At 46.9% G+C, this 26099-nt stretch overlaps 1 protein-coding gene across 1 annotated transcript in view; it reads left to right on the top strand.

The window, feature by feature from the left end:
* Positions 1-26099, top strand: part of LOC124098769 (myosin-16) — a 58999-nt gene that overhangs the window by 29940 nt on the left and 2960 nt on the right. The window contains exons 22-42 of the mRNA XM_046453716.1: positions 390-617; positions 1358-1462; positions 3605-3691; positions 3914-4059; positions 5078-5168; positions 5590-5646; positions 6283-6369; positions 7961-8206; positions 9220-9337; positions 11147-11274; positions 11625-11821; positions 12808-12940; positions 13795-14011; positions 16014-16150; positions 16241-16344; positions 18718-18910; positions 19834-20037; positions 21143-21268; positions 22416-22586; positions 23182-23382; positions 24433-24660. Coding sequence (XP_046309672.1) covers positions 390-617; positions 1358-1462; positions 3605-3691; positions 3914-4059; positions 5078-5168; positions 5590-5646; positions 6283-6369; positions 7961-8206; positions 9220-9337; positions 11147-11274; positions 11625-11821; positions 12808-12940; positions 13795-14011; positions 16014-16150; positions 16241-16344; positions 18718-18910; positions 19834-20037; positions 21143-21268; positions 22416-22586; positions 23182-23382; positions 24433-24633 — 3177 coding nt within the window. The 3' untranslated portion in view covers positions 24634-24660. The remainder of the gene's footprint in view (positions 1-389; positions 618-1357; positions 1463-3604; positions 3692-3913; positions 4060-5077; positions 5169-5589; positions 5647-6282; positions 6370-7960; positions 8207-9219; positions 9338-11146; positions 11275-11624; positions 11822-12807; positions 12941-13794; positions 14012-16013; positions 16151-16240; positions 16345-18717; positions 18911-19833; positions 20038-21142; positions 21269-22415; positions 22587-23181; positions 23383-24432; positions 24661-26099) is intronic.

The raw sequence follows: 26099 nt of genomic DNA, 5'->3' as shown, positions 1-26099 counted from the left end.
CCTGATAACCTCGGGTCTCAATAAAATGCAGATTCAGATGCAGAAAATCTTAGGCAGGGCCTAAATTTGCTTCCATAGGCTGAAAATATAACTCTGTGGTAGAACCTTGCCTAGCTTGTGTGAGGCTATTGGGTTGATCCCCAGGACCACCAAGATATAAAGTTTTGCTTCCAGACCAAGCTATTGCTGCTGGCCCAGGAACCACATTCCTAGACAATGCTCTGTCGCATATCTCATAAAGAAGCTCAGAGACAGCCAGGCCCCTCCACTAACCCCCAGGGCACATGCCGAGGGTCAGGAGCCTGAGGCTTGTCCACTGTCTTGGGATAGCTCTTTGAGTCCCTGTGGGTAACTGGACTATGTTTGACAGGGACCCTTTCTTCCAACAGGAGCAGGAGAACCTGATGGATGCAGAGGAGCGCCTGACCCAGATGATGAAGTCCAAGATGGAGCTGGAGAGCCAGATCTCTGACATGCGGGAGCGGCTGGAGGAGGAGGAGGGCACATCGGCCTCATTGAGCGCCAGCAAGCGCAAGCTGGAGGGGGAGCTGAGTGACCTCAAAAGGGACCTGGAGGGCCTGGAAACCACGCTGGCCAAGACAGAAAAAGAGAAGCAGGTGAGCAGCTTCCTGGGTCTGTCATGCTCCTCTCAAGCTAGGGCACCCCTTAGCCCACTCACCTGCAGGGGCCACACCTAAAGTCCCCACAGTGACAATGCTGGGTGCCCTAGCCACTGGCCACGTGGGACTGTGTAACTTCAATGAATTTGAGAAGACTTAAACACAGCTGCGCTAGTCACCTTCCAAATGCTCAACAGCCACACAGTTAAGTGCTTCCATATTGGAAAGCACAGAGAACACTCCCATCATTGTAGAAAGTTCTTCAGGACAGAGGAGCTGAGTGAGGGACAGAGAGCTCTTCTCATAATGGTGACAGGGCCACCATTATGTTGGATATTCTGCCCAAACAAGCATTTTCTGCACCCCACCAGGTGCTCCACTGACTCCTTGGCCCTGAAGCCCCCATCTTGCCCTGCAGGTGGGTGGGGTTCACAAGCTGGGTAAGGTGCAGTTGGCAGGACTGCAGGGCCTGAAGGGTCCTTGTTTCTAGTGATGTTCTCTGCTGATGCCCGAGGACCATGTTTGAGTAGAAGAGGGCTGAACTGTTGGTTTTCCCTGCTCCCCTCCACCCCTGACATCCAGCCTTGGGTGGGCTGGGACATGCCCCTGGTGTTGATATTTCCCAAACTCCCTGAAGACCCCAGGGTGCAGTCAGGCAGGTGGAGAGCTCCTTCTCTCCTCCCCACTGAGGCCATTTCCCACTTTAAGGACCCCTCTCTCTCCCTGCCTGTTTCCAGGCTCTGGATCACAAGGCCCGCACCCTGTCAGGAGACCTCTCCCTTCGTGAAGACAACATCGCCAAGCTCCAGAAGGAGAAGAGGGCCCTGGAGGAGCTGCACCAGGTGGGTGCCCCCTGCCCTTCTCCTTGGCAGAGCAAGTGGAGTTTGTCCAATACATTTTGCACATGGAGACTAGAGACCACCTTCAAATTCTGCCATTGCCGCCCCTCAGCTTGGGGCCTCGGGGAAAACAAGGCATCTCCCTAAGTCTTAATTCCCTCATCAGTGAGGTGGGTGTGATTGCCTCCTGCTGCCTGCCTCCTAGGTTCATTCTAGGTAGGATGACTATTTAATTTGTCACTCAAACTAGGAGAGTTTTGAGAATGAAAGGGGGAACCATTAATTATCATGAGTCAGGTAGGTCTCAGAAACACTGAAGCTGATAGAAATGCCCTGTGAGCTCTAAAGCCCCAGGGTCTTCAATATACCATGACAACGGCAGGCCACAAGTTCTTTAGGTCATGGGGGAGCCCCATTTTACCATCCCAAAGCTGCTGTTACAGAGGCTCCTGAATGCAGAGCCAGTGCTGACTGACCACCAGTGCTGACCAGGGCACAGAGTGCCTCTGCAAACAAGGGAAAAGAGCAAGTCAATGCCCAGAGCAGACAGTGGAGCCGTATATTAACTGACACCATGAATCCAGTGCATGTTCCTGGAGCTCCTCTTCCTGCTGCCTCTCAGACTGCCTCCCATAGGCTGTGATTCTCAACCTATCAGACCCAGCGCCCCCTTTCATAACAACTATAATTGATCCTTGCTATTTGTGGTAGTTATGGTCAATAAAGTTACCACAAGCATCAGACTAGCAAATACAAGCCACCACTCCTAGGGGAAATGCAGGGTTAGCTGCTGTGAGCCTCTGGTCCTGATATTTTTGTCAACATAACACATACAGTTATAACCAATATGTTACTTTGTTTTATGTGTTTTTGTTTTAAAATGTCTTATTTTGATACCATTCCTGACTCATTAATATCAAACCATGGCTAATATACTGCAGCTTAGGCCTGAACAAAGCTTACCTAATTCCTGTGTTTTCTCTACAAGGCACTCTGAAGCCCTCTTCTGCTTAGGACACTAAGCAGACAGCACTGGAGAACTATGCTTGGAGCCATTTTACACAAAAAGCAAACAAAAAAATATGGCACTCTGTGGAGCATAAAAATGAGAGCTGAAACAAGGGCAGGTGTCACCTTGTTCAGCCACAGCTGGGAATGTGCACATTGGGCAATTCAAAATTTCCCCACTGTGTGCATATTTACAAATGACCCCGAGAGCTCCAAGAGTATTGATTTGTAATTACAGCTACATTTTAGCATGTAGGCGAATGGGCAAAGGGGGGATCCGAGTACTGAGGCTCAAGTATATTTTGGAAAGCTCTCTTAGCTATCCTGAACTCAAAATTATAAATAACATATAACTCCAAAAAATCGATAGCATGCCCTTTGATATAAAGGAGAAATTAAGGGAAAGTAAATTATAATAAATAATGCACCTATCAATATGTAAAAGCTCTGGCAGATGGACCAGGAGGCATCTTTGATGGTCGCAGGCCACACAGGAGGATGCGCTACGAGTTGGCCACCAAGGTGCAGCGGCTGTCAGCGATATGGATTTTACAGAACTGGGAACAGTCCCTGGGAAATTCTTTGGAATAATAACAAATCCTCTCTCAGCTTCCATGGCAGATCATTCTTGAAAAATGACTAAATGAAAACGATTGTTGAGTTACGTGTAAAGTGGGCTTGGGTTTCAGGTTTAGGTGAATATAAATGGTTATTTCACTTAGGTGACTTCCTAGGTGGGACATCAGGCCTGTGAACTGCAGAATTGTTCTTTATGGGCCCAGATTGTCCGGAGGAAGATAGGATGTCCAGGAGACCTGGAATCACCCAGAGATAAATGTCAGTGGAGACTCCAGTCATTGTGACAAGCAGAAGCATTGTATAGATTTCCAGTGTCCCTTGGAGAACCAGGGCCTCCAATGACCCCCCCTGAGAGCCACCTATGGTTGATGGGTGCTCAGGTCTGTCTTTCCTGGCCTCCCCCACTGCCCAGGAGCAGCCCCCAGTAGCTGTTCACTGAAGTCAACTCGAGTCTCCAAGGCCTGGGACCACAGGGCTCAGAACTCATGACTAGAACCAGGTCTGCGCAGCCATTCTCGATGTGCCTCCTGGTACACAGGTATATATCTTTCTTTCTAGAAAACCCTGGACGACCTGCAAGCTGAGGAGGACAAGGTGAACCACCTGACCAAGAACAACAGCAAGCTGAGCACCCAGATCCACGAGGTAACACCCCCACTTTCTGAGGCTATTCCTACCCCTCAGGGCCAGGTCTATCCTGAGGAATAGGGTCCTTGGCTAGAGTGACACCTCTCCTAGGTGTAGGGGCCTTTCTGATGCTACAGCTAAGGGACTGCCCAGACTGCTTCCTTCTTGCAATCTAGCCTAAAAATCCCCTTTTCTACCTTCCCGTGCTTTTTTTTTTTTTTTTTTTTTTTGACTCAATAGCTGGAAGATAATTGGGAGCAGGAAAAGAAAATCCGGGCGGAGGTAGAAAAGGCTCGCCGGAAAGCTGAGGGTGACTTGAAGATGACCATCGATAACCTCAATGAGATGGAGCGCTCCAAGCTAGACCTCGAGGAGGTGGTGAAAAAGTACGCCTACGCAGGCATTCATCTCCTCTGTGCCAGGCACTGTTCAGGGCCTCATGTATATGAATGAGTGTCCCAAGCATCTGCCACGTGCAGGGTCTGGGCCCAGCATGGAGGGCAGGCAAAGGTGTAGGTACTGCCCTGACTGCAGGGAGCTCCCAAACTCTCATAGTAAGTGCCTCTTGGGAACAGGAAAACAGACTAGAACCACTGCCCTGGGGCCAGGAGTTTCCATGGACACCAGTGAGCTTGCTCTTGAGGATAGCAAGGAGTCGAGAGAGTGTTTTATCAATATCACTCTGATGATAACATGGAGGACAGATGGAGTGGAGAAAATCTGGGGAGGAAAAAAAGTATGAGGCTACTGCAATGGTTCAGACAAGAACCTGAACCAAGTAAGTACCCAGAGGGAAGAAAATGTAGAGTTGGATGGCGAAAGATTTTAGGGAGCAGAATTTGGAGACTGTATCTTGGAAATGCATTTGACTAAAGTAACTTTAAAGCACCAGAGACAGCCAGGAGGAGCATGTGCAGCTAAATCTATATCTTGGCACATTTTCCCTGTGGCATTCCCAGGAGGTGCACAAGGCCTTGCCCATTTTCCTCATCCACTCAGTCCCAGGCATCCTAGTTTTCACATGCAGCTCACACATCTGAGCACTTTATGGGAAGTTCTTAAGGGACAGTTTTCCCTAAAAAGGCAAAGCATCACTGTGGTTCTGGAGCCTCTCGAATGCAAGCTACACTAGAGCTGTCCAGCTCTGTCCCTAGAGCACAAAACAATGTCTGGCATAATAGATGCTCAATGAACATATGTGACAATAATAATGTGTGAATGGGTGAGTCGGTCAGTGAGTGAGCAGATTCTGAGGTCTGACTCCTCCATTGGGTGACACTGAAGGCCAGAGGTTGGGAGAGGAGTAGCTTCAGCCAGTCCAAGCCCTCCTCTGGCAGCCCAGGTCCCACTCTCTTGCTAGCTTACTGGGACCCTTTCCTCAGGAAAGCAAACCTTCCCTTGCAGGAGGGATATGGAAATAAATTCTGTCAACTCTAAATATGAGGATGAGCAATCTCTGAATTCCACACTGCAGCGGAAGCTAAAGGAACACCAGGTATGTCCAGGACCCAGAAGCCTGAACTCTCTGTTTGAAATGCACCCCTCTGCACTCTCTGCACTCTCTGTTCACATCAGCTAAGGAGGTTTCTTGAGGATCAAGACTGCCATGAAATCCTTGGAATTCGACTCCTGTTACCTCACTCAGAGTCAAATCCCCCTGGATCTTGCCACCTACTGTTCCCTGCCCCCCTGTCCAGCCATGCCAGCTCCTCACTGGGTCTTATATATAGCAGGCTCCCTCCTGCTCTGGGGCCTTTCCACTTGCCCCCTGTGCCCTGCATCTCTCTGCTTTGGACAGTGGCCATCAGATGCTCTTGTCCCTATTTCCCATTCTGCAAGGTTAGTTAGTTAACTTCTAACCCGCCCACCTTCCCCTACACCATCACCACCCTTATCTGTCTCACTGTGTCTTCTAGGCTCGAATTGAGGAACTGGAGGAAGAGCTGGAGGCCGAGAGGGCAATGCGAGCCAAGGTAAATGAAGTCCTTTGACATCTTCCCGAGTCAAAGGACCCAGTGCCAACCACACATCCAACCAAGAGTAAAAACTCCTGCCCAGGAAGCCAACTGGGTGGGCAGGCATCAAGACCAGTTGTCTCTTGAGCACCCAGTACGTGCCAGGCACTGTGCTACAGAGCCACGTGTAGGATGACATGAAATACAAAGGTGCTGTGTGCGGTCCAGAGGCTGGTTCTGCCCGGGGCATTTGAAGCAGGAAACATTTGACTGCAAAGATTAGATTCACCAGGCTGATGCAGGAGGAATGTATAAGCAAAGGGAATAAAATCGCACCTGTTTCACAGGTACAAAGGTGTAGAAGGAGGAAGCATGTGTTAGGGAGAACAAAAAGAATGGAGGCTTGGGGTAGGGATCCTGCAAAGGGGCTGAGGCCAGGATCAAAAGGTGCCTAAACTCTAAGTTCAGCCAAACTGGCTGGAAGTGGGGTGGGTCCTAATGCCCACCCAGGGTGGGGAGGATGAACATGTGGGAGGGCAGGCAGGGTGGAGGGCCCCCAAGAGCAGAACCCAGGCTCTCACACATGATTGCACTCTTTGCTTGGGGACAGGAGCTCTTGGTGGGTCTCAGCAGCACCACTGACTCTCACCCTAGGTGGAGAAACAACGCAGTGACCTGTCCCGGGACCTCGAAGACCTCAGCGACAGGCTGGAGGAGGCTGGAGGAGCCACATCTGCTCAGGTACCCGTATCTGGGGGCCTAGGAACCCCAGCCCTGCCTGCCTGCCTGCAGGGATTAAAAGCATTGGACTATGAGATGTGGAATAAAAATCAGTTCTTGCTGAATTTCTTGGACTAACTTGAGGAGAAACCAATTAATTAATAATAAAGGGCAAGCATGAAAGTCCCTGGTTCCATCTACTTGTGGTGGTATTTATGGAAGCAGGATATGGACTGGATACAGAGAGCAGGTGTTTTAAATACAGTGCATTTATAGAAAAAGTGCAGGTGTTTTAAGTACAGTGCATTATTGAAAAAGTGCAGTTATACTGAGGTCAACAGACCAGGAGACCCCACACACCATTGTGCTTCACCATCACTGGAGGGCTGAGCACACGCTCCCTGTTGTTCCAGACTCTGAGTCCACTTCTTCACCAGCCTGGCCAAGTCCTCTGTAAGGGAGGGTGCATGCTCATAACTGGTGCCTAGCTGTGCCCAGCCATGCTTCAACCTGGTAGGAAACAAAATCATCTTAGATGCTTGATTGACCTGGCATTGATGAAGGGATACTTCTACCACTGTAGGGAAGGGTTAAGAGAACAATAGGGTGCTGAGGTCCCAACACTAGCAACAGTGGCCCTTTACTTCTCCAAAGAGATGGCAGGAAGCAGGGTTATGGGGCCTTTGGAAGCTGGATCCTGGGAGGAAGGGTTGTCTGGTGGGAAGTGGATGCTGAGGGGTCTGGGTAGAGAATGAATGCAGAAGTTGGGTAGATGAGGAATAACCAGCACCCAGGAACACTGGTCAAGATCAGAGCTCCTCCAACTCTGGGGCATGTGGATCACTGGAATCTCATTCAAACATAGATTCTCATTCCAAAGATTCTAGTTCCCATTTCCCATGAGTTCCTAGGCAATGCTAATGCCCCTGGCTATGGTCTGCACTTGGAATGGGGAAAGCTCTAGAAGTTACACAGAGGTGAAGGGGAGAAACAGTCAAGTTCAGGTGCTGTCTTCGTTAGTCTCCTTGAGCCGCTGTGACAAAGGATTACAACTGGCTGGCTTAAAAACAATGAAATGAATTCTCTTACAGTTAAGAGAACGGAAGCCTAAAATCAAGGTGTGGGCAGGGCTGGTTCCTTCTGGAAGCTCTGGGGATAATCTGTTCCCCACCCCCCCCACACACACACACACATAGACCAGCCAGCTGTGCTTGGTGCACCTGACAGGATGCATCACTACAATCTGCCTTTGTCATCCCGTGGCCTCCTTCCCTATGTCCCTCTGATCCAAATTTCCCGCTTCTTAAAAGGAATTAGAACCTACTGTGATCCAATATGACACCTTAACTAATGCGTCTGAAAAGAGCCTATTCCCACATAAGTGCACATTCAGCGGTTCCTAGGGTTAGGTTTTGAATCTATCTTTGTGTGAAACCCAGTTCCACACACAACACTGTCTACACAAATCCTCAGAGCAACCCTGGAGAGGCTAAGGGCTGACATTTCCACCAGGACTTTCCTCTAGTGGGGTGTAGGAATATCAGGGGACTGAGAAGCAGATGGACAGTGGCCAGGACAGTTCTGCTAAGCTCTCCTCCTCTTCTGACACCAGATCGAGCAGAACCGCAAGCGGGAGGCTGAGCTGCTAAAGCTGAGGCGGGAGCTGGAGGAGGCGGCCTTGCAAAGCGAGGCGACAGCCTCCACGCTGCGCAAGAAACACACGGACTCCATGGCTGAGCTGACGGAGCACGTGGAGAGCCTGCAGAGGGTCAAGTCCAAGCTGGAGAAGGACAAGCAAGTCATGAAGGCTGAGATCGACGACCTCAATGCCAGCGTGGAGACCATACAGAAATCTAAGGTGATGTAGGCCCCCTCCCAGAGGTACCCCTTCACTTGGGGATGCTGTGGAGGGAAACTGATCACAGAGCCCCCAGATGGCGTTTAACCACCTTGGCCAAGTTGTAAAGTGGGGATGATAACAACAATCTCTACCTCATGGGGCTATATTAGTGCCTGGTACTAAGAAATGTGCTAGTATGCCGGGTGCTATGGCGCATGCCCATAATCCAAGCGGTTCGGGAGGCTGAGGCAGGAGGATCGCAGAGTTCAAAGCCAGCCTCAGCAAAAAGTGAGGCACTAAGCAACTCAGTGAGGCCCTGTCTCTAAATAAAATACAAAATAGGGTGGGGATTTGGCTCAGTAGCCGAGTACCCCTGAGTTCAATCCCCAGTACCATACTAAAAAAGAAAAGAAAAAAAATGTACTAGTACAATTTTTATTACATTAGTATTACTATGTTCTCAAGGAATTGGAGACTAGTAGGAGTAATAAGACAAATGCCTACATTGTCACAATTCAAAGGCAAAATGTGAAATAAGCCATTCAATATGCGTTTATTGAGCATCTACCATGTAAGAAACCCTCTTGTGATACCAGAGAGTCGGGGCTCTGAAGATAAGCAAAGATGATGCCCCAGGAGACCTTGTCCCAGACAACTACACTGTCTCTAAATTTCAGATGCTCACAAGGTGTCTTTCTAGTACCCATTTCACCTACCGACCCAGAGTTAATGCCAGTGTTTTCCCTTAAGTTAGCCCACAGCACTTTCTTGTTGGTTATGGTCTGCAGGAGTCCAGAGGAGCTAGGAAAGGGAAATGAACCAGAGAGTGAATGGCTGTGTGCCTACCCAAAGGGCTCTGGGTCTAGGTTGGTAGAAAATGGCAATTTTCTATCCCCATTTGATAGAAATAGGACATTCTTTGAGTATCAGGCAGGTGGCCTAGGAGGCCATGCAGGAGAAACATGACAGAGGGCAAAAGTTCAGGGGGAAGCAGGGGGCTCTTCTCCACTGAGTTCATTCTTTCTGAGCAGCTGAACGCCGAAGCCCATGTCCGAAAGCTGGAAGACAGCTTATCAGAAGCCAACGCCAAGGTGGCCGAGCTAGAGAGGAACCAGGCAGAAATAAATGCCATTAGGACCCGCCTCCAAGGTGAGCATGCTTTTCCCTGCAGCTCCCAAAGGAGCTGTGCATGGAAAGAAATTGGGATCCTCAAGAGGACAGAAAGAAGAATGCCCGGTCTTCTCCCCAGAGCCTTCTTGGCTTTGGAAAATTCATATCCAATCCCCTTGTGTATGATGAGACAGGAGATTTCGTTCCTATCTGCTGAGTATTCCAAGTAACATCTTTACAATGTAAACCAGGGGACACTATTTAAAGACTTTTCCTATCTGCTCTTTCACTTACCCAGTGACAGCAGCAAGAGGGACATTAATATTGATGAAATACAATTCTCAAACACTTAAAACAGGGTCCACATACTAGTATAAAGTGAACACATGTCAAGGATTTATTTAACTCATTATTGAAAAAATCAGAAAAATGCCACTTTGAAGAGCAGAGATTTATGTCGCCAACTGGGAAAGAGATGCTAAAATAAATTTGCTAAATTAGATGTAAAAATGGACATTATATTATCCTATAGGACATTATCCTAATGTCCTATAGGATAATAATACTATAGGCCTCTGGGATTGTTTAGTTTTGTTTTCTTCTCTATCAGAAGAAATCCTTTGCATCTCTATGACAAAAATGATTTTCAGTTTATCAATATACAAATTAACATCTAACTTTGCAGAGGCTGCGTTCTAATCGGGGTTAAACAGTCAAATGAAGGTGAATTTCCTTGAAGAACTAAATCCTTCTGCCCAATGCCATGGCATACACCTGTAATCTCAGCTAGGAGGATTGCAAGTTCAAGGCCAGCCTGGGCAACTCAGCAAAACCCTGTCTCAAAATAAAATTTTTAAAAGAGCTGGGACAGGGTGTGGGGGGTGCATGTCTGTAATCCCAGTGAGTCAGGAGGCTGATGCAGGAGGATAGCAAGTTTGAGGCCAACCCAGGCAACTTCACAAGACCTTGTCTCAAAGTCAAAACAAAAAAAGGAGGGCTGGGAATGTGGGAGAACATTTTCGTAGCATGTATGAGACCCTGAGTTCAATCCCCCGTACTGCCAAGACAAAACACTAAGTCCCCCTCAGTGGGCTTGTTAAATTGTGCTCCAGTGGGACATCAAGAGAACTTGAAGGTCTTCTTTGACCTTATTTCCCGAATTCTGAATATTTTTTATATATTCCCGGGGATTGAACCCAGGGCCTCACACAGGCTAGGCAAGCACTCAACCACTGATCTACATCACCAGCCCTTTTTTATTGAATTCTGAGACAGGGTGTCCCTAAGTTGACCAGGTTGGCCTTACACTTATAATCCTCCTGCCTCAGCCTCTCAACTCACTGAGATTCCAAGTGTGCATCACCATATCCAACCTGGATACTTTTCAAAATAAATACTTCCATTTGATTAATAAGAAAAGTGAGATGAAGTGAGTTACAGAATAGAACTAGAAATACTTCTCTTTATCTCATGAACTTCTTGGTCTCTGGCTCCGTAGTCATTCCACAAATGATGGGAGAGTAGGTTATAGGACAGTGATGAGTACATGGTAAAAACTAAATACTCTGTCTTGCTTTTTTCACCAAATTCCTTTGCTGTATCTCCTATCAGACAGACCTGGGGACTAGTCCCTTAGATATTGGCAACCCCTGGGCCCTTCTGCCCTCCTGGACTCACCCTGGGCGACTGGCATGGTGCTTCTCTGCGCTCCCCATTCTGGTTCAGTTGGCCAAGCTACCATGTTTGTTGGGCACTTGAGCAGCAATGGCTTAGGAGACTTCAGATCTGGTTGAGGAACAAGTTTACCAGTTTTTCACTCATTATTTCTCCCATTCCTTTCTCACCCAGCGGAAAATAGTGAACTGAGCAGAGAATATGAAGAATCGCAGAGCCGACTCAATCAAATCCTACGGATAAAAACATCTCTGACATCCCAAGTGGATGATTATAAGAGACAGCTGGATGAAGAGTCAAAGGTTTGTTGAGGGGTTGGGTTAGTAGTGACAGAACTACTTCCTTAAAGAAAGTTATAGGTTATGAAGATGCAGAAGGAACACAAAGAACATTTTACACAATAGCAAGTGAAAAATTTAACTACAAAACTATGTGATGTGTACAACTAAATGAGATTACATATCCTCGGGGACAATAATTAGAAGAAGGAAAATAAAGCCCTGGTGGCTTTTGCTGTGGGATCATGTGTCTTTCCCGCCCTCTCTCTGCAGTCACTGTTAATGCAATGTTATGTAGAGCTAAGTGACGGCCCTGGAGCCTATACTGGCCCCCCAGGGGCAGTGACAGGCTCATCCCCGCATCATCCCCACAGTCTCGCAGCACAGCCGTAGTGAGTCTGGCCAACACTAAGCATGACCTGGACCTGCTGAAGGAGCAGCTGGAGGAAGAGCAGGGAGGCAAGTCGGAGCTGCAGCGCCTCGTGTCCAAACTCAACACTGAGGTGACCACCTGGAGGACCAAATATGAAACTGATGCCATCCAGAGAACTGAGGAGCTGGAGGAGACCAAGTGAGCATCAGCCTGGGATGGGAGAGCCAGGAGGGCTGGGTGTGGTGGCTCATGGCCTGTCACTGCTGAGGACAGTGCCAAGCCCAGGAGAAGGAAGTCCATGGGCTCCTGGAAAGGGAGGACAGTGTCTGGACAAAGGAACCCATCTATGCTCTCAGTGGGCTATCTGCTGCATGCATTGCCCGTCCTCAGGGTTCACCTGTAATCAGGACTATCTACCTGTGTTCTCTGCTTTGATGCATCCAGGTTGCCTGCAGGGGCTTCAGGAACCAGGGCTCTAGTTTCAGGCAGGACTCAAGCATCTGCTCAATCTGCTCAAGCATCTCGGGTCTTGCTAAATGCACGCTCCCATGCAGTGGGCTGGGCTGATGTTGGAAGGACACTCAATGGCAAAGGTTTCCCCTCTGTGGGCTCACCAGCTTGGTAGCAAATGTTCTCAATTCCTTTGAATTTTCTTCCTTATTTACTAAGTAGAGAAGTGGATACCATGCTTAACAGCCTGGGCTAAACCAAATCTCAATACCTAAGCATCCATCTCTGCCTGAAACCCTCTCCCCAGGAACTCCCAGGGTCCCAGCTCCCTTTCTTGAGGTCTTTGGTCCTCTATCCTCTTCCCAAAGAGCCTCTCCTGACATCTCATTTAAAAATCGTAGTCACCCCTCACCTTCTATCTGTCCCCTTTCCTGCTTTATTCCTCTCTATAGCACTCAAGTTCTACGTGTGATATAACATTGCAAAAGTTTCATGAGGGCAGGGATCTTGGTCTGGATTGCATATTCTCAGAACAAAATGGGGCAAAAAAAGTATCTGTTGAATGAAGAAGTGAATGGACAGTGACCGCTCTCCTCTAAACACTCCTCCGCATCTGCATCTCTTCCCACATTGACACCAGAACTCAGTGCCATACAACCCTGCCCCCAACAATGTGAGGCCATGCCTGTGGGCTCCTAGGTTTCCTTGATGACACCTCTGTCCCTCATCCACAGGAGAAAGCTGGCTGCCAGGCTCCAGGAAGCAGAAGAGGCAGCTGAAGCTGCCCAGGCCCGGGCTGCCTCCCTTGAGAAAAATAAACAGAGACTCCAGGCAGAAGTCGAGGACCTCACCATTGATTTGGAGAAGGTTAGAGGGTCAAACACTCAAAGGCTGCGTGTTTACGGGGCAGATGGCCCATAGCAGTATTGGGGCAAGACTGCCACATGTCTGGGGGTATCGGGAAGAAACTCATGGCCTAAGAGGGTGGAACACAGATCCTGTCTTCAGTAGTGCACTGGACACAGCTCCTGTTGGAGTACCTGTTTATAAACTGAGACCTGAGGTCCTAACACTCAATAAGCCACAGCATTTTCCCTCAGTATCTGCAGGGGCTTGGTTCCAGGACCTCAGAGGATACCCAAATCTGTGGGTACTCAAATACATTACTTAAAATGACATAGCATTTGCACATCCTCTCTAGATTACTTATCATAACGGATACAATGCAAATGCTATGTAAATAGTTGTTATATTGTTTTAGGGAATAATGACAAAAAAAGTGTCTAGTACAGGTGCAATTTTTTTTTCAAATATTTTTGATTCATGATAGGTTGAATCTGCAGACACAGAACCCAAAGGTAAGGAGGACTGACTGTATTAGATAGATAGGTCCAAGAGAAAGGTCAGATTTGTCCCCAAGGTTACATAATACCCCTTTCTTCTTCCTTCTTATGCAAACCATATGCTGCACACCTTGTGTAGCTAACTATTTCATTTTGCATTCTTGGTTCATGCTGATATGCTGTCTTGAGCTGAATTAAATTAGATTTCCATTAGCACACACCTCCCTGATCTTGGTCTAAAAAGGACCTTGAATCATGCCAGCTGGACCACGTGCAATTGGTTCAGAAAATGTGGCCTTTTCCAGTGGCTACTAGGAAGCTCACATCCACATGAGAGGCTCCAGAGAAAAATCCTAAACCATCTCCACCTTGCCCCAGGCCAATGCTGCAGCAGCTGCCCTGGACAAGAAGCAGCGAGTGTTTGACAAGATGCTGGCCGAGTGGCAGCAAAAGTGTGAGGAGCTGCAGGTGGAGGTGGACAGCTCACAGAAGGAGTGCCGCATGTACATGACAGAGAGCTTCAAGATCAAGACCGCCTATGAGGAGTCCCTGGAGCACCTTGAGTCAGTGAAGAAAGAGAATAAGACCCTGCAGGGTAAGTCTGAGGGTGGGCAGAGTGGGTGGGCCTGCAGGGATGGGGACAGCCAGAGCCCCTTCCTCCTGTGTACATCACTGGCTTGAACACAGGTCTGGCACATTGTAGGTGCCTAATAAGTGTTTGTTGATTGGCTAGCAAATACCTTCTAGAGGCACTTGAGAATGTAACTTTAGGAGAATCACGTAAGCTTTCTGTGCCTTGGTTTCCTCATTAATAAAATAAATAAATAATACTACTTCATTGTGAGGTTGTCACTATAGAATAAAATAAATGTATGAATTCTTAACTCCAAAGAGCAGCTGACACAAATAAGAGCTCAAAAGATTTTATGTTTTGAGCCCTTACATGTATCATATGTAAACATACATACGTGTGTGTGTGTGTGTGTGTGTGAGAGAGAGAGAGAGAGAGAGAGAGAGAAAACATGTGCTGGGAGTCAAACCCAAGGTCTTGCATATGCTAGGCAAATACTCTACCACTGAACTACAACCCCAGCCTCATATACATTTATGAAATATAGGACCCTCAGGCTAGAATTCCATTCCATTAGATATTGCTTTTAAAATGTTGGCTGTCTTTTGCAAATCATTTTGACATATAAAGATTTGACTGAGTCATTATTTGTGTGTGTGTCATAGGCACACATTTCTAACAAACCCAATTGTGCAAGAGACGTCACTCTTTATATTAAAGAACTGCTTTTAGGCCCCTCGTTCTAGGGAACAACAAAAAACAAATCTTGGTCGTTGCAGGATTTCTTGATTAATTTTGGGTTCCCCAATCTGCTTTCTTCCTTGAGTTGTATCTTAATTGCATGTGATAAAGGGTCACTACAATGGAGGGTGAAGGCAGATGATGTCAATGGTCCCCAAACCTGCCCAAGGTGCTATGAGTCCCTCTCAGGAGATCTCTCTGCTTAGAGAAGAGAATCTTGAGAATCATGTGTTTGAGATGGAAGGGCTCCATTGTCTTAACCTCAAAAGTAAAGGACTTGATCATAAATACATGAGGTAAGGATTAGGGAGCTGAACCAAATAAAGGCAGCCTGGGATAGGAGAGCAAAATCAATAGGAGTGGGGTGATGGTCAAGCACTGGTTCAGCCAATAGATCCAGGCCCCCCTTACTCACATACAGATGAGGAAGCTCCCTGGTAACCTGGGGGTTAAGAGCAGAGAAATATGTAACTCACTGGCAGATGAAGCCCATGTGCGACCATATCTTGAGAAGTAGTCCCAGCCTGGTGGCAGTCAGGGAAGAGAATGGCTGAGCAGCCTGCTGGGGTCGAGAGGTTGTGACGCAGCACACAACTCCTCACGGTCCCATGGCAGTGCAGTGATGTTCAGGGGACAGCCATGGGGTCCAGAGATATAGCACAGGACTATGTGAGCCATGGACTTGTCATTAATGCCAGCACAGGTGGACTGCAACAACTGAGACTTAGATGACATCCTCTCCAAAAGCCACCTGGAACGTAGAACCCCAATCTTGGATTAAGAGAGCTTTCTCTGTACTCCAGGAGACATCATCTAGAAGTTGAGTTGTGGATGAGTCAAGACAGTTGTATTTCTTGAACATCTTTGGTCATAGGCCTAGATCTTTACCTGCCCCAAGGTGCAGTGTGTTCCCAGGAGTTCCTCTGGGTAGGCGACTGAGGGGAGGAGATGGGAAAAGGCTCTAGTACTCCCCAGTGGGTTTTTTGTAAGTTGGTTTTGAGCACCAGGTAGGACTCTGAGAAAGGAAGACCTAGTGTGTAGGACTAATAGGCCTTAGCAGGGGGAGTCCCCTGGGCCTTGGCTCCTCATCTGTAAAACGAAGAGCTTGAATCCAGTGTTCTACAGTGTCCAAACCCTGATATTCCATGAGTCTGTGATGTGAAGAAAATTGCTCTTTCTTTGATTCCAAGATGCTAGGATTATCTGCTTCTCACCTATGTGATGCCAGGACCCTGGATTCTAATGATCTTTGTTTACCTCATTTACATGAATATTCTTTTCTCAGAGGAGATAAAGGAGCTCATTGATCAGCTGGGTGAAGGAGGGCGGAGTGTGCATGAGTTACAGAAATTGAAGAAAAAACTGGAGATTGAGAAGGAAGAACTTCAGGTGGCCCTGGAAGAAGCTGAGTCTTCCCTGGAGGTAACCATGTGGTATCACTTGGAGCTGGACCCTTGGCCAGGGACTGCACACCTTCTTGGCCAGGAAGACTGATGGTTATATTCCTGGTAGGTTGAAGAGAGCAAAGTGATTCGGATTCAGCTGGAACTGGCTCAGGTTAAAGCTGACATAGACCGGCGAATCCATGAGAAAGAAGAGGAATTTGAAGCTACAAGGTATGGGATCTGATTGGGTGGGAAGCTGACTTTAAGCAGGATGCTGAGTGGAGTCTGAAAATCTGGGTCTCTGCCATCTATTAATGTGACCTTGGTCAGTTTAGGTGAACCTCAGTTTCCTCATTTGTTAAATGGGAGTAATGGTGGTACCCTACACTGGTGGCCCTGTCTGGTTTACAAACACTTTAAGAACAAACTAGCTTAGCTACAAGGGCTAATAATGCTGCATATCTGTTGTGTGCTTACTAGCCATTTATATAACTTTTGGGGGATAAATGTCTAATTTTTTCCCATTTTGAAAATTGGATTATTTGAGTCAGGCACAGTGGTTAATACCCATAATGCTAGCAACTTGGGAGGCCTAGGCAGGAGGATCCAAAGTTCAAGGTCAGTTTGGGACACTTATTAAGACCCTGTCTTAAAATTAAAAAAAAAAAAAAAAGTTTTTAAAGGGTTTGGGATGTAGCTCAGTGGCAAAGTACCACTGGCTTCAATTCTCAGAACCAAAAATTTAAAAATAAATAAATAAAATAAAAATTGGGTTATTTGTACTTTTATTGTTGAGTTTTTAAGAGTTCTTTGTATCAGGGATGGGTATATAGTTCAGTTGGTAGAGTACTTGCCTAGCATGCACAAGGCTGTGGGTTCAATCCCCAGCACTGCCAAAAAGAAAAAAGAAAAAGAAAAGAGTTCTTTGTGTCTTTGGGATACTAGACTCTACCAAATATGTATTTATAAATATTTTCTTACATTCCATGGGTTATCTTTTCACTTTTTTTTTTTTTCTATTACTGGGTATTGAATTCAGAGGCACTTTACCATTGAGGTACATCCCCCACCCTTTCAAAGTTTTTTTTTTTCTTGAGATAAGGTCTCACTAAGTTTCCAGCTGTTTTTGAATTTGTGATCTTCCTGCCTTCATCTCTCAGGTCACTGGGATTATAGGTGTGTACCACCATGCCCAACTTATCTTTTCACTTTCTTGAAAGTGTTTTTTTTTAAGTTTTTGTACTTTGAAAAAGCTCTAGTAATCTATTTTTTTCTTTGGTCACTTGTGCTTTAAGGGTTATATTTAAAGACCCATTGCCTAATTCAGTCACAAAGATTTATGCCTATATCTTCTTCTAAAGAGTCTTTTAGTTTTAGGTCTTATAATTAAGTCTTTGATCCATCTTGAATTCATTTTTTAATATGGTGTGAGGTAGGGATCCAACTTCATTCCTTACATGTGGATGTCCAGTTATGCCACCACCATTTTTTAAAAGACTTCTCTCACCATTGAATGGTCTTGGAATCCTTCTTGAAAAAGAATTGACCATAAGTGTGAGTTTACTTCTAGATTTTAAATTCTATTCCACTTGTGTATATGTTTATCCTTATAACAGGACTGTACTGTCTTATTATTATTTTGTAATAAGCTTTGAAATTAGAAATTATGAGCCCTATAACTTTATTGCCTCATAACAATAGTAAGTCTTTTGATCCATGAACATATATATCTTTCCAATTATTTAATTTTTTCAACAATATTTTGTAGTTTTTTCTGTATTTATTTTTTTAACTCACTATTTTATTCACTTTTGCAAATATCTTGATATTGTGTCCAATATCTGGAAACTGAAAGCCCACAGGTTGGGGATCTAAAAAGGGAGGTGATAGAATCTTTACATTCTAACCACTTACTTGCTGTGATTCAACATGTATTTATTAAACACCTCAATTACTTCCTCTGATCTCCTCCTATAAAAGGAGATTAATGAGACTTATATGAAGGTTTTATAGAAATATTTGAGTTGATTACAATAAAGATATTTATTGGTTATACACATTAAATACCACCAATTAATAGTTTTGGTGTATGTGTGTATATGTGATACTGGGGATCGAACACACATACACACGCACACATGCTGAGTAAGTGTACAACCACTGAGCCACTTCCTTGCCCCATGACTATTGTTTGTAAAGAAAGATGCAAACCTGACTGTTTGGCCAAAGCCCACACATCTTCTAATGGAAAAACCAAGGACTTTAGCCTCTGGATTTGAATCATGATTCTATTGAGGGGGAAATGGGTGGACTTTAACATACTTTTACTATCTTGGAGCCTGGGTTTCCCTGAAGGTCTAGTTTGCATGGTAAATGAATTGAGATCACACAAGACACATAGTAAATGTTAGAAAATATGACCCTCCCTTCCTTTCCCCAAAGCATTGTACTCCCCCATTTAAATGTGTTAAGGTTTTGTTTAATCTCACAACATGGTGGACATATCCATCCTTATGTTCAGAGACAGTTTATCTAGGGAGGTTTGGCACAGACTGAGCAGTGGGCACATTATGCCAAGGTCTTCTTCTCTGCTTGTACTTACAGGAAGAACCACCAACGGGCCATCGAGTCCTTGCAGGCCAGCCTGGAGGCAGAGGCCAAGGGCCGGGCAGAGGCACTTCGGCTCAAGAAGAAGATGGAAACAGACCTGAATGAGATGGAAATCCAGCTAGACCATGCTAACAAGAACAATAGTGAACTCGTAAAGACACTGAAAAGACTGCAACAGCAAATCAAGGTAAGCAATCTGAACGACGAGGGATTAATCCCAAAGCAGGCATCATTGGTCAAGATTGAAGCCTTCAGGGAGCTAGCTTCATGTGTCTTCAGCAAGGATAAAGGCATGAGAGTGAGCATGCAGTCTAGGGAGCAGGAGACTTGGGAACTGTTTCTCCAACAGGAGCCCTTCTCCACCAAAATTCATATTCTGGACAACTGGAAAGTGGGAGGAAAGGAGGGAAACATAAAGTTGGGACTGTCTGAATTTTAAAAATCATTTTTGACTTACTATAAACAATTTCAATTATAGAAAAAATAAGGAATAATGAACACCCAAATGACCACCACTCACCTTAGGAAAGAAACACAAATAGAGCTGAAGGCCCTTTTATCACCCTCCATCATGGGAGCTAGTCGTTAAAGCATACGGAGCTGGATCTATGCATCCAGCACTTGTTACTGGGTACCTGCCCATCCAGGCACTATTTTAGGTATGAGAGGTAGAAGAGTAGACAAGAAAGAAATCATCCCTGCAGATAGACAATAAACAATAAATAAATAAAACTATAGCATTTAAAAATGGCAATAAGTGCCTTGGAGAAAGAAGAGGGCAGAGGAAGGGAGCCAAAATTAGCCAGTCAGAGTGTAATTTTCCAAGGTTGTCAGAGAAGGCTGCCTTGAGAGGGCCTTCCCGGGAACATCAGGTGCTCTACCATTAGGAATGCCCCGAACTTACATTGTCCTTTTGATGGACAAGTCTCTGGACCACACTGTGAACTTCCTGAGATACCTGTATCTCACTCTCTCCCTATGGCCTCACCTTCAGTCCCTGCCCCAGCTTTCTGCCTAACCTGGTTCGCAAATGTCATGGTGCCCTCGTGGTCCAGCCCCAGCTCATACCAGAGCCAGAGGAGGCTCAGGCTGGGTCCTTTTGCCCTCCAGGACCTACAGGTCCAGATGGACGAAGATGCCCGGCAACACGAGGAGCTGCGGGAGCAGTACAACCTGCAGGAGCGGCGCCTGAGCCTGCTGCAGACGGAGCTGGAGGAGGTGCGCTCGAGCCTGGAGGGCAGTGAGCGCTCTCGCAAGCTGCTGGAGCAGGAGGTGGTGGAGATCACCGAGCGGCACAACGAGGTCAACATCCAGGTAGGACAGCATCTCCTGGGTTGGTGCCGCTCGGACTCACTCACTTGAGCATGGGAAAAGGTGGGTGCTGGGGTGAGACCAGGAGGGGGTGCAAACCACAGGGGCTTCTGCAAAACTCAGAGGCAGGCAGTGTCCCCACTTGGCAAATCCTCAGAATTCATTTGCTGGGCTTTTTTAAAAAGTTGTGGTAAAAAAAATCCCCAACATAAAATGTATCGTCTTAATGATTTTTAGGTATACAGTATAGTAGTATTAATTATAAAGTGCTTTTCAAAGATAGATTCCTAGGCTCTGCCCTGGAGATGTCTTACCCCAGAAATCTGAACTTCTAGAAGCTCCCCATAATTTTGAGGACTGCTATTCCCCACAGCATAGCTGAGAATTGAACTTTGAAGTGGAAAGGACCTAGAGTATTCTGTAGTCTTACATTCTTTGTGGTGTTGGGGATTGAACCCAGAGCCTCACACATGCTAGGCAAGTGCTCTACCACTGAGCTATTTCCCCTGACATTCGTTTTTTTTAATATTTATTTTTTCCTTGTAGTTGGACACAATACCTTTATTTTATTTATTTATTTTTATGTGGTGCTGAGGATCAAACTCAGGGCCTGGCACATGCTAGGCGAGCGTTCTACCACTGAGCCACAACCCCAACCCTGTGACATTCATTTTTAAAATGAGAAATGATGGCCCATAGTCAGCATCTAGGACCCCCACCTGCTGCCAGTGACAACACTTATACTGCTTCTGCTCACAGTGCACTCCTTTATCAGAACAGCTAATTCCTTATTTACATCATCTCTTGTGAATTACCAAAAGAGTAAATCTGGGTGAGACATATGAGGGTTACAATGCCATTTTAGGGATAAGAAGACACAGAGATCTAAGGGATTTATCCACACAGGTAGAAGTGCATTTGATACAAATTCTATTTCAAAACCCAGAGAAAAATTAAAGGGAGACCCTCACGCATGCAGAGAGCCCAGGACCATTTCCTGCTGGGGATTCTGGCCAGTACTTCTGGGAGAGGGCCACTTTCTTTCCTGAACACAGGAAGGGCTATGCAGACCCCTGTTTCATGGCAGTGACTCTGTTTCCTCCTCCAGAACCAAAGCCTCCTCGTGGTCAAGCGCAAGCTGGAGTCAGACGTCCAGCGCATCTCCAACGAGCACGAGGAGCTCATCAGCGAGTTCCGCTCTGCCGACGAGAGGGCCAAGAAAGCCATGACAGACGTAAGTGCTGGTGTTGCTAGCAGCTAGTGGTGCCCAGGGCCTGGCACCTGCTGAGGACTATGCCACACTGCACTGGAAGGACCAGAGTAGATTTATTCATGGAGTCTGCAGTGGGGACAGGGCCCTGCTCTGGAGGAGCCCAGGGCTTTTCTAAAAAGTCAAACACAGGAGAGTAAGGTGGAATTACAAACTACTCAAGATCTTGTGAAAGGTTACAGTGTGAGTTCAGAAGACTCCATCAAAGGAGCCACTGAAGTAGGCTCATCTGGGCAGGCTTCTTGGCAAGTGGGCTGGAGGCAGGTGGAATGTCAAACCAGACTCAAGGCAAAAGGTCTCAGAGGTGGATATTGGCAGTATGTACCACCAAGTATTTTTACCCCAACATCCCTTTGGGTACTCACACCAACCTTAAGTGATAGTTTCTGTTTATTTCCACGTTGAAGATGGAGGAATACAGATCTTTAGTGTCAGGTTCCTCCCACTTGATGGAAATTTCTAGAGCTCAAGAACATTGTTAGTCACTGTGTAGGCCTCCATGAAAACTGGTGGAATTAATGCAAGAACAAGGGGGCTGAGAGCAGATATGCAACTTGCTGAAGGCCACACAGGGACTGGACTCAGTCCTAGGTCTTCCAGCTCTAAATGCTATGCCCCCTTCCAGGGTGACAGCAAAGGGTTTTGCTTGAATGCTCCCAGCTAGCAGGAGGGAGGAAGCCTGGCCGTGCGTGTATGAGCTGCCTCCCTCTTCTCACTCAGGGGCACATGGAAACATGGGGGACCCCTCTCCCCCAAACTCATCAACACATCAGCAAAGAGCCTGTTGTCTACCACTTTGTTCCTCAGAGACCAGCGACAACTTCCCTCATCTCTCAAAGGCCCTTAAGACCCTGAGTGGCAGCTGGGCACAGTGGCATATGCCTGTAATCCCTGCAATTCAGGAGGCCGAGGCAGGATGATTGCAAGTTGGAGGCCAGCCTTAGCCACTTAGATCCTCTGACTCAAAAATTTAAAAAACAGAGGACTGGGGATGCAGCTCAGTGGTAAAGCACCCCTGGGCTCCATCCCCAGTCACTCAGAGAGAAAGGAGGGAAAAAAAAAAAACGTGGCCCCCAGCTCTAACTCATGCTCTTTTCCTTTCTGCCTGCAGGCTGCGCGTATGGCAGAAGAACTCCGGCAAGAGCAGGACCACTGCATGCACCTGGAGAAAATCAAGAAGAATTACGAGGTCACCATCAAAGACCTGCAGGCCAAGATGGAGGAGGCTGAGCAGCTGGCTCTGAAGGGAGGGAAACGTACCATCATGAAGCTGGAAGCCAGGGTAAGGGCAATGCTGGGCCCTCTGTCCCTGCAGGTCAGCATGTCTATTGCAAAAAAAAAAAAAAAAAGCTGCGTGTTTGATGAGGTGTTGGATTATGCAAGTGCTAGGAACTAAAATTAAGTGTAGACAACAATTCTAATTTATTTATTCAAAGTTCTCCTATCCCCTGCCCCATCATGTTTCTTCCCAGAATGCACTTGGCCCTGGAGCAGAGCAGTTCCTCCTATTCTTCCTCTGCATCTGTGTCCAACATTATTCCTCCCTCTTAGTACTCGAATGGTTTTTCTAAGGCCTTCATCTTTACCCTGTGAAACATCAGAACTGGAAAGGCCCAGAAGGTTTCGTTGACCTGTCCACTTCCTGACTCTTCCACTTCCCAGATGAGGAAACTTGAGACCCCAGAAGACAGTGACTGGTGACCCATAGCATGGCCCATGAAAGGCAAAGCCCACCTCGCTTTCCCATTCAGGCCTCATTCACTCACCTCTGGGCAAGAGGTAGTCACTGTAGCCATGACAAGCCCATCTAATGTCTCTGAGCTCCGAAGTTCAAAAACCTGTGTCCCCTCAACCACACTGCTCTCTTCCTCCCTCAGATCAAGGAATTAGAGACGGAGCTGGACGGGGAGCAGAAACGACATGTGGAGACAGTCAAGACGCTGCGCAAGAATGAGCGCCGCCTCAAAGAGCTGGTCTTCCAGACGGAGGAGGACCACAAGACCAACCAGCGCATGCAGGAGCTAGTGGAGAAGCTGCAGAACAAGCTGAAGGTCTACAAGCGGCAGATCGAGGAGGCGGTGAGTGCTCAGCAGGCCCCCCCCCCCACCTTCCAGCCCTCACACTTACTTCCCAGCCCAGGTCATCATCTGCCTCCATTAGAACCAACCATTGGGAAAGGGTCAAGTATTCATTCAAAGATGACTTTCATGAGGCTTGTGTCCTTGGCACCTTGTCAGTATTGTGTGGGAAGGGGAACAGATACAGCATGTTGAAGATAAGAACACGTAAAAAGCAAAAAATAACCCCCACAAATACTTCCATTAACTGCAGGTGCCATCTGGAGAGGGTCTGGGCTACCTCTGTCCTGCTTCCACTGACTCCAGTGGCTCTGGCAGGGCTTTTCTTTATCTCCTGGTTGGACCGTAGCAAGGACCTTCTCTCATTTGATCCTCCTGATGCTGAGACAGGAAAATTAAGATTCTTAGTCCATTTTATAGGCAAGGAAACAGATCTAGAATAAAATACTGATGTTAATGTTAGTAAAAGTCAACTGGTTAGCAAATGGCAGTTTCAAGTCTCAGCCCTACACCTCACATCCCACACTTCCCCTTCCAGGACAGCGTGACTCTGATGTCATTTGCTTTAGGGTCTGGAGCCACCACACTAAGTCCATCAGCTAAATGTGCACCCAATGCTGTTTCCGAAAGGTTCAATAAAAGCCAGACTGACAGCAAATCAGTTCTAACCCTGGAGAGGGGGGTGGGGATGGGGACCCAAACCATGGTTGTAACCGTGTAATTTCCCAAATTACTACAACTCTGTGAGAAGACCAGGAGAAAGGAGATGTGTGATTGGGTGGGAAAAGGGCTAACCTTCCATGGTGGGACACAGGTGATGCCTAAAACCACCAATTACAGAGCAGCCACAGAAGCACATTTCATTTAAAATATGGATGACAAAGCAAAAATAATCAACTAAAAGTGTTGCGAATGGTTGTCCCTGGCAAGGTGAAGGATGGCCCCCACCTAGGTCTGCTGTAATGACTGGACCCCTGGATGTCCCTGCAGAACTAATAAAACACACTCAACCAGGACAGGCCAGGTTTACATACCGTGCTCTTATCACAGGAGGAGCAGGCCAATCAGACCTTGGCGCGATACAGAAAGACAGTGCACGAGCTGGATGACGCAGAGGAGCGGGCTGGCATGGCGGAGACTGCCCTCAACAAGCTGCGTACCAGGCACCGCGTGGCCGGCAAGGGCATCACCTCCGTGGAGATCATCCAAGTGTCCAAGACAGGTTCCTCCAAAACCCTTTCTGAGGAGTAAGGTCCTCCAAGTCCGAGGCCACAGCCGGTAGGTGTGAACGCCACTCTCACTGCCGAGGTTCCAATCTCACCTCCGCAGCACCTGCTTTGCTCCTGGTAGTGACCAGAGTGCCACCTAGTGGTGCTACCTATGCTTTAAGGCTTGCAGTCTCTTGGGTCCTAATCTCCTGCAACAGGAACCCTGTAGCTTCCCCCATGCCTCAGTGGCAACACTCCTCTGGATTCTCACACCCTTCCACTGGGTGCTGTCCACCTGTGTCACAGGTGCTGGTAGTGGAAGGTGCTGTCTGAGTAGAAGGCAGCTTCTGCATGTGATGCCACTGACCCTAGACCTGGAACACAGGTGCTCAGGATACATTTGCTTCTTTTTTTTTAGGGGTGGGGAGTTTACTGGGGATTGAACTCAGGGGGACTCGACCACTGAGCCACATTCCCAGCCCTATTTTGCATTTTATTTAGAGACAGGGTCTCACTGAGTTGCTTAGCGCCTTGCCATTGCTGAGGCTAGCTTTGACTCGAAATCCTCCTGCCTCAGCCTCCCAAGCCACTAGGATTACAGGCATGCGCCACCATGTCCAGCCAACACACTTGATTTTTTTTATCTTTTTCTTTGACATGCTGGGGATAGAATCCAGGGTCTTGAACATGCTAGGCAAGTACTATACCACTGAGCTATACCCCCAGCCCTCAACATGCTTGTTTTCACTGGAGAGCCACAGGGGATATTGATAAGCACAAGGGACAATGAGCAATCTTCTTTCACATCCCCCACCATAGCATTCTTCATGGAGATTCTTTCGAGACTGGATGAATTTCAGTTTCTAACATTAAGAAAATAATCACCCCTGTTGCAGCTACCATTCCTTGAGCACTGAGTACAGGTGGGATTTCAAGAGGACAACTTAAAATAGCCCTTTCCTACTCCCTTTAATTCAAAAACATTTGAGAAAAAGATATAGGAAACAAAAATATAAAATTCAAATGCCCATTCTATGCTATAATTCTAGATGATAAATCTAGAATTATAGCATAGAATAGGTTCTGTTGTGTGTTCACACAGACATCCTTGTACTTCACCTCAGAATTCACAGGCCAAGGACAGGTGGATCCAAAGGCAGAGCAGATAGGGCTCCGCCCTGTCTTCCTGCCTCCTCCTTCCAAGCATAGGTTAAATCTCTCCTCTCTCCATGCAGAGATGCAAGGGAAAGATCAGGAGAGAAGTAAAGGACATTATTCTAGAGCAGTGTTTCCCAAAAACTTGGTCCCCTGGACCAGCATCATCCAGGTCACCCAGAAAGTTGTTAGAGATACCTACTGGGCTTTGCTCCAGACCTACAGAACCAGCATCTCTGGGGCTGGGTCCAGCATCTGGAGTATATATAGCAAGTCCTCCATGTGACTCAGATAAGTGAACAAGTCTAAGAACCACTGATATAGCTGGAATCTGCCCTTCCAGAAACAGAGCCA

Source organism: Marmota monax, unplaced genomic scaffold, assembly GCF_021218885.2.
Source record: "Marmota monax isolate L192 unplaced genomic scaffold, Marmota_monax_Labrador192_F-V1.1 WCK01_AAM20220418_F8-fsc00148, whole genome shotgun sequence".
NCBI classification, from domain to species: domain Eukaryota; kingdom Metazoa; phylum Chordata; class Mammalia; order Rodentia; family Sciuridae; genus Marmota; species Marmota monax.
This window is presented reverse-complemented; position numbering and strand designations above follow the sequence as displayed.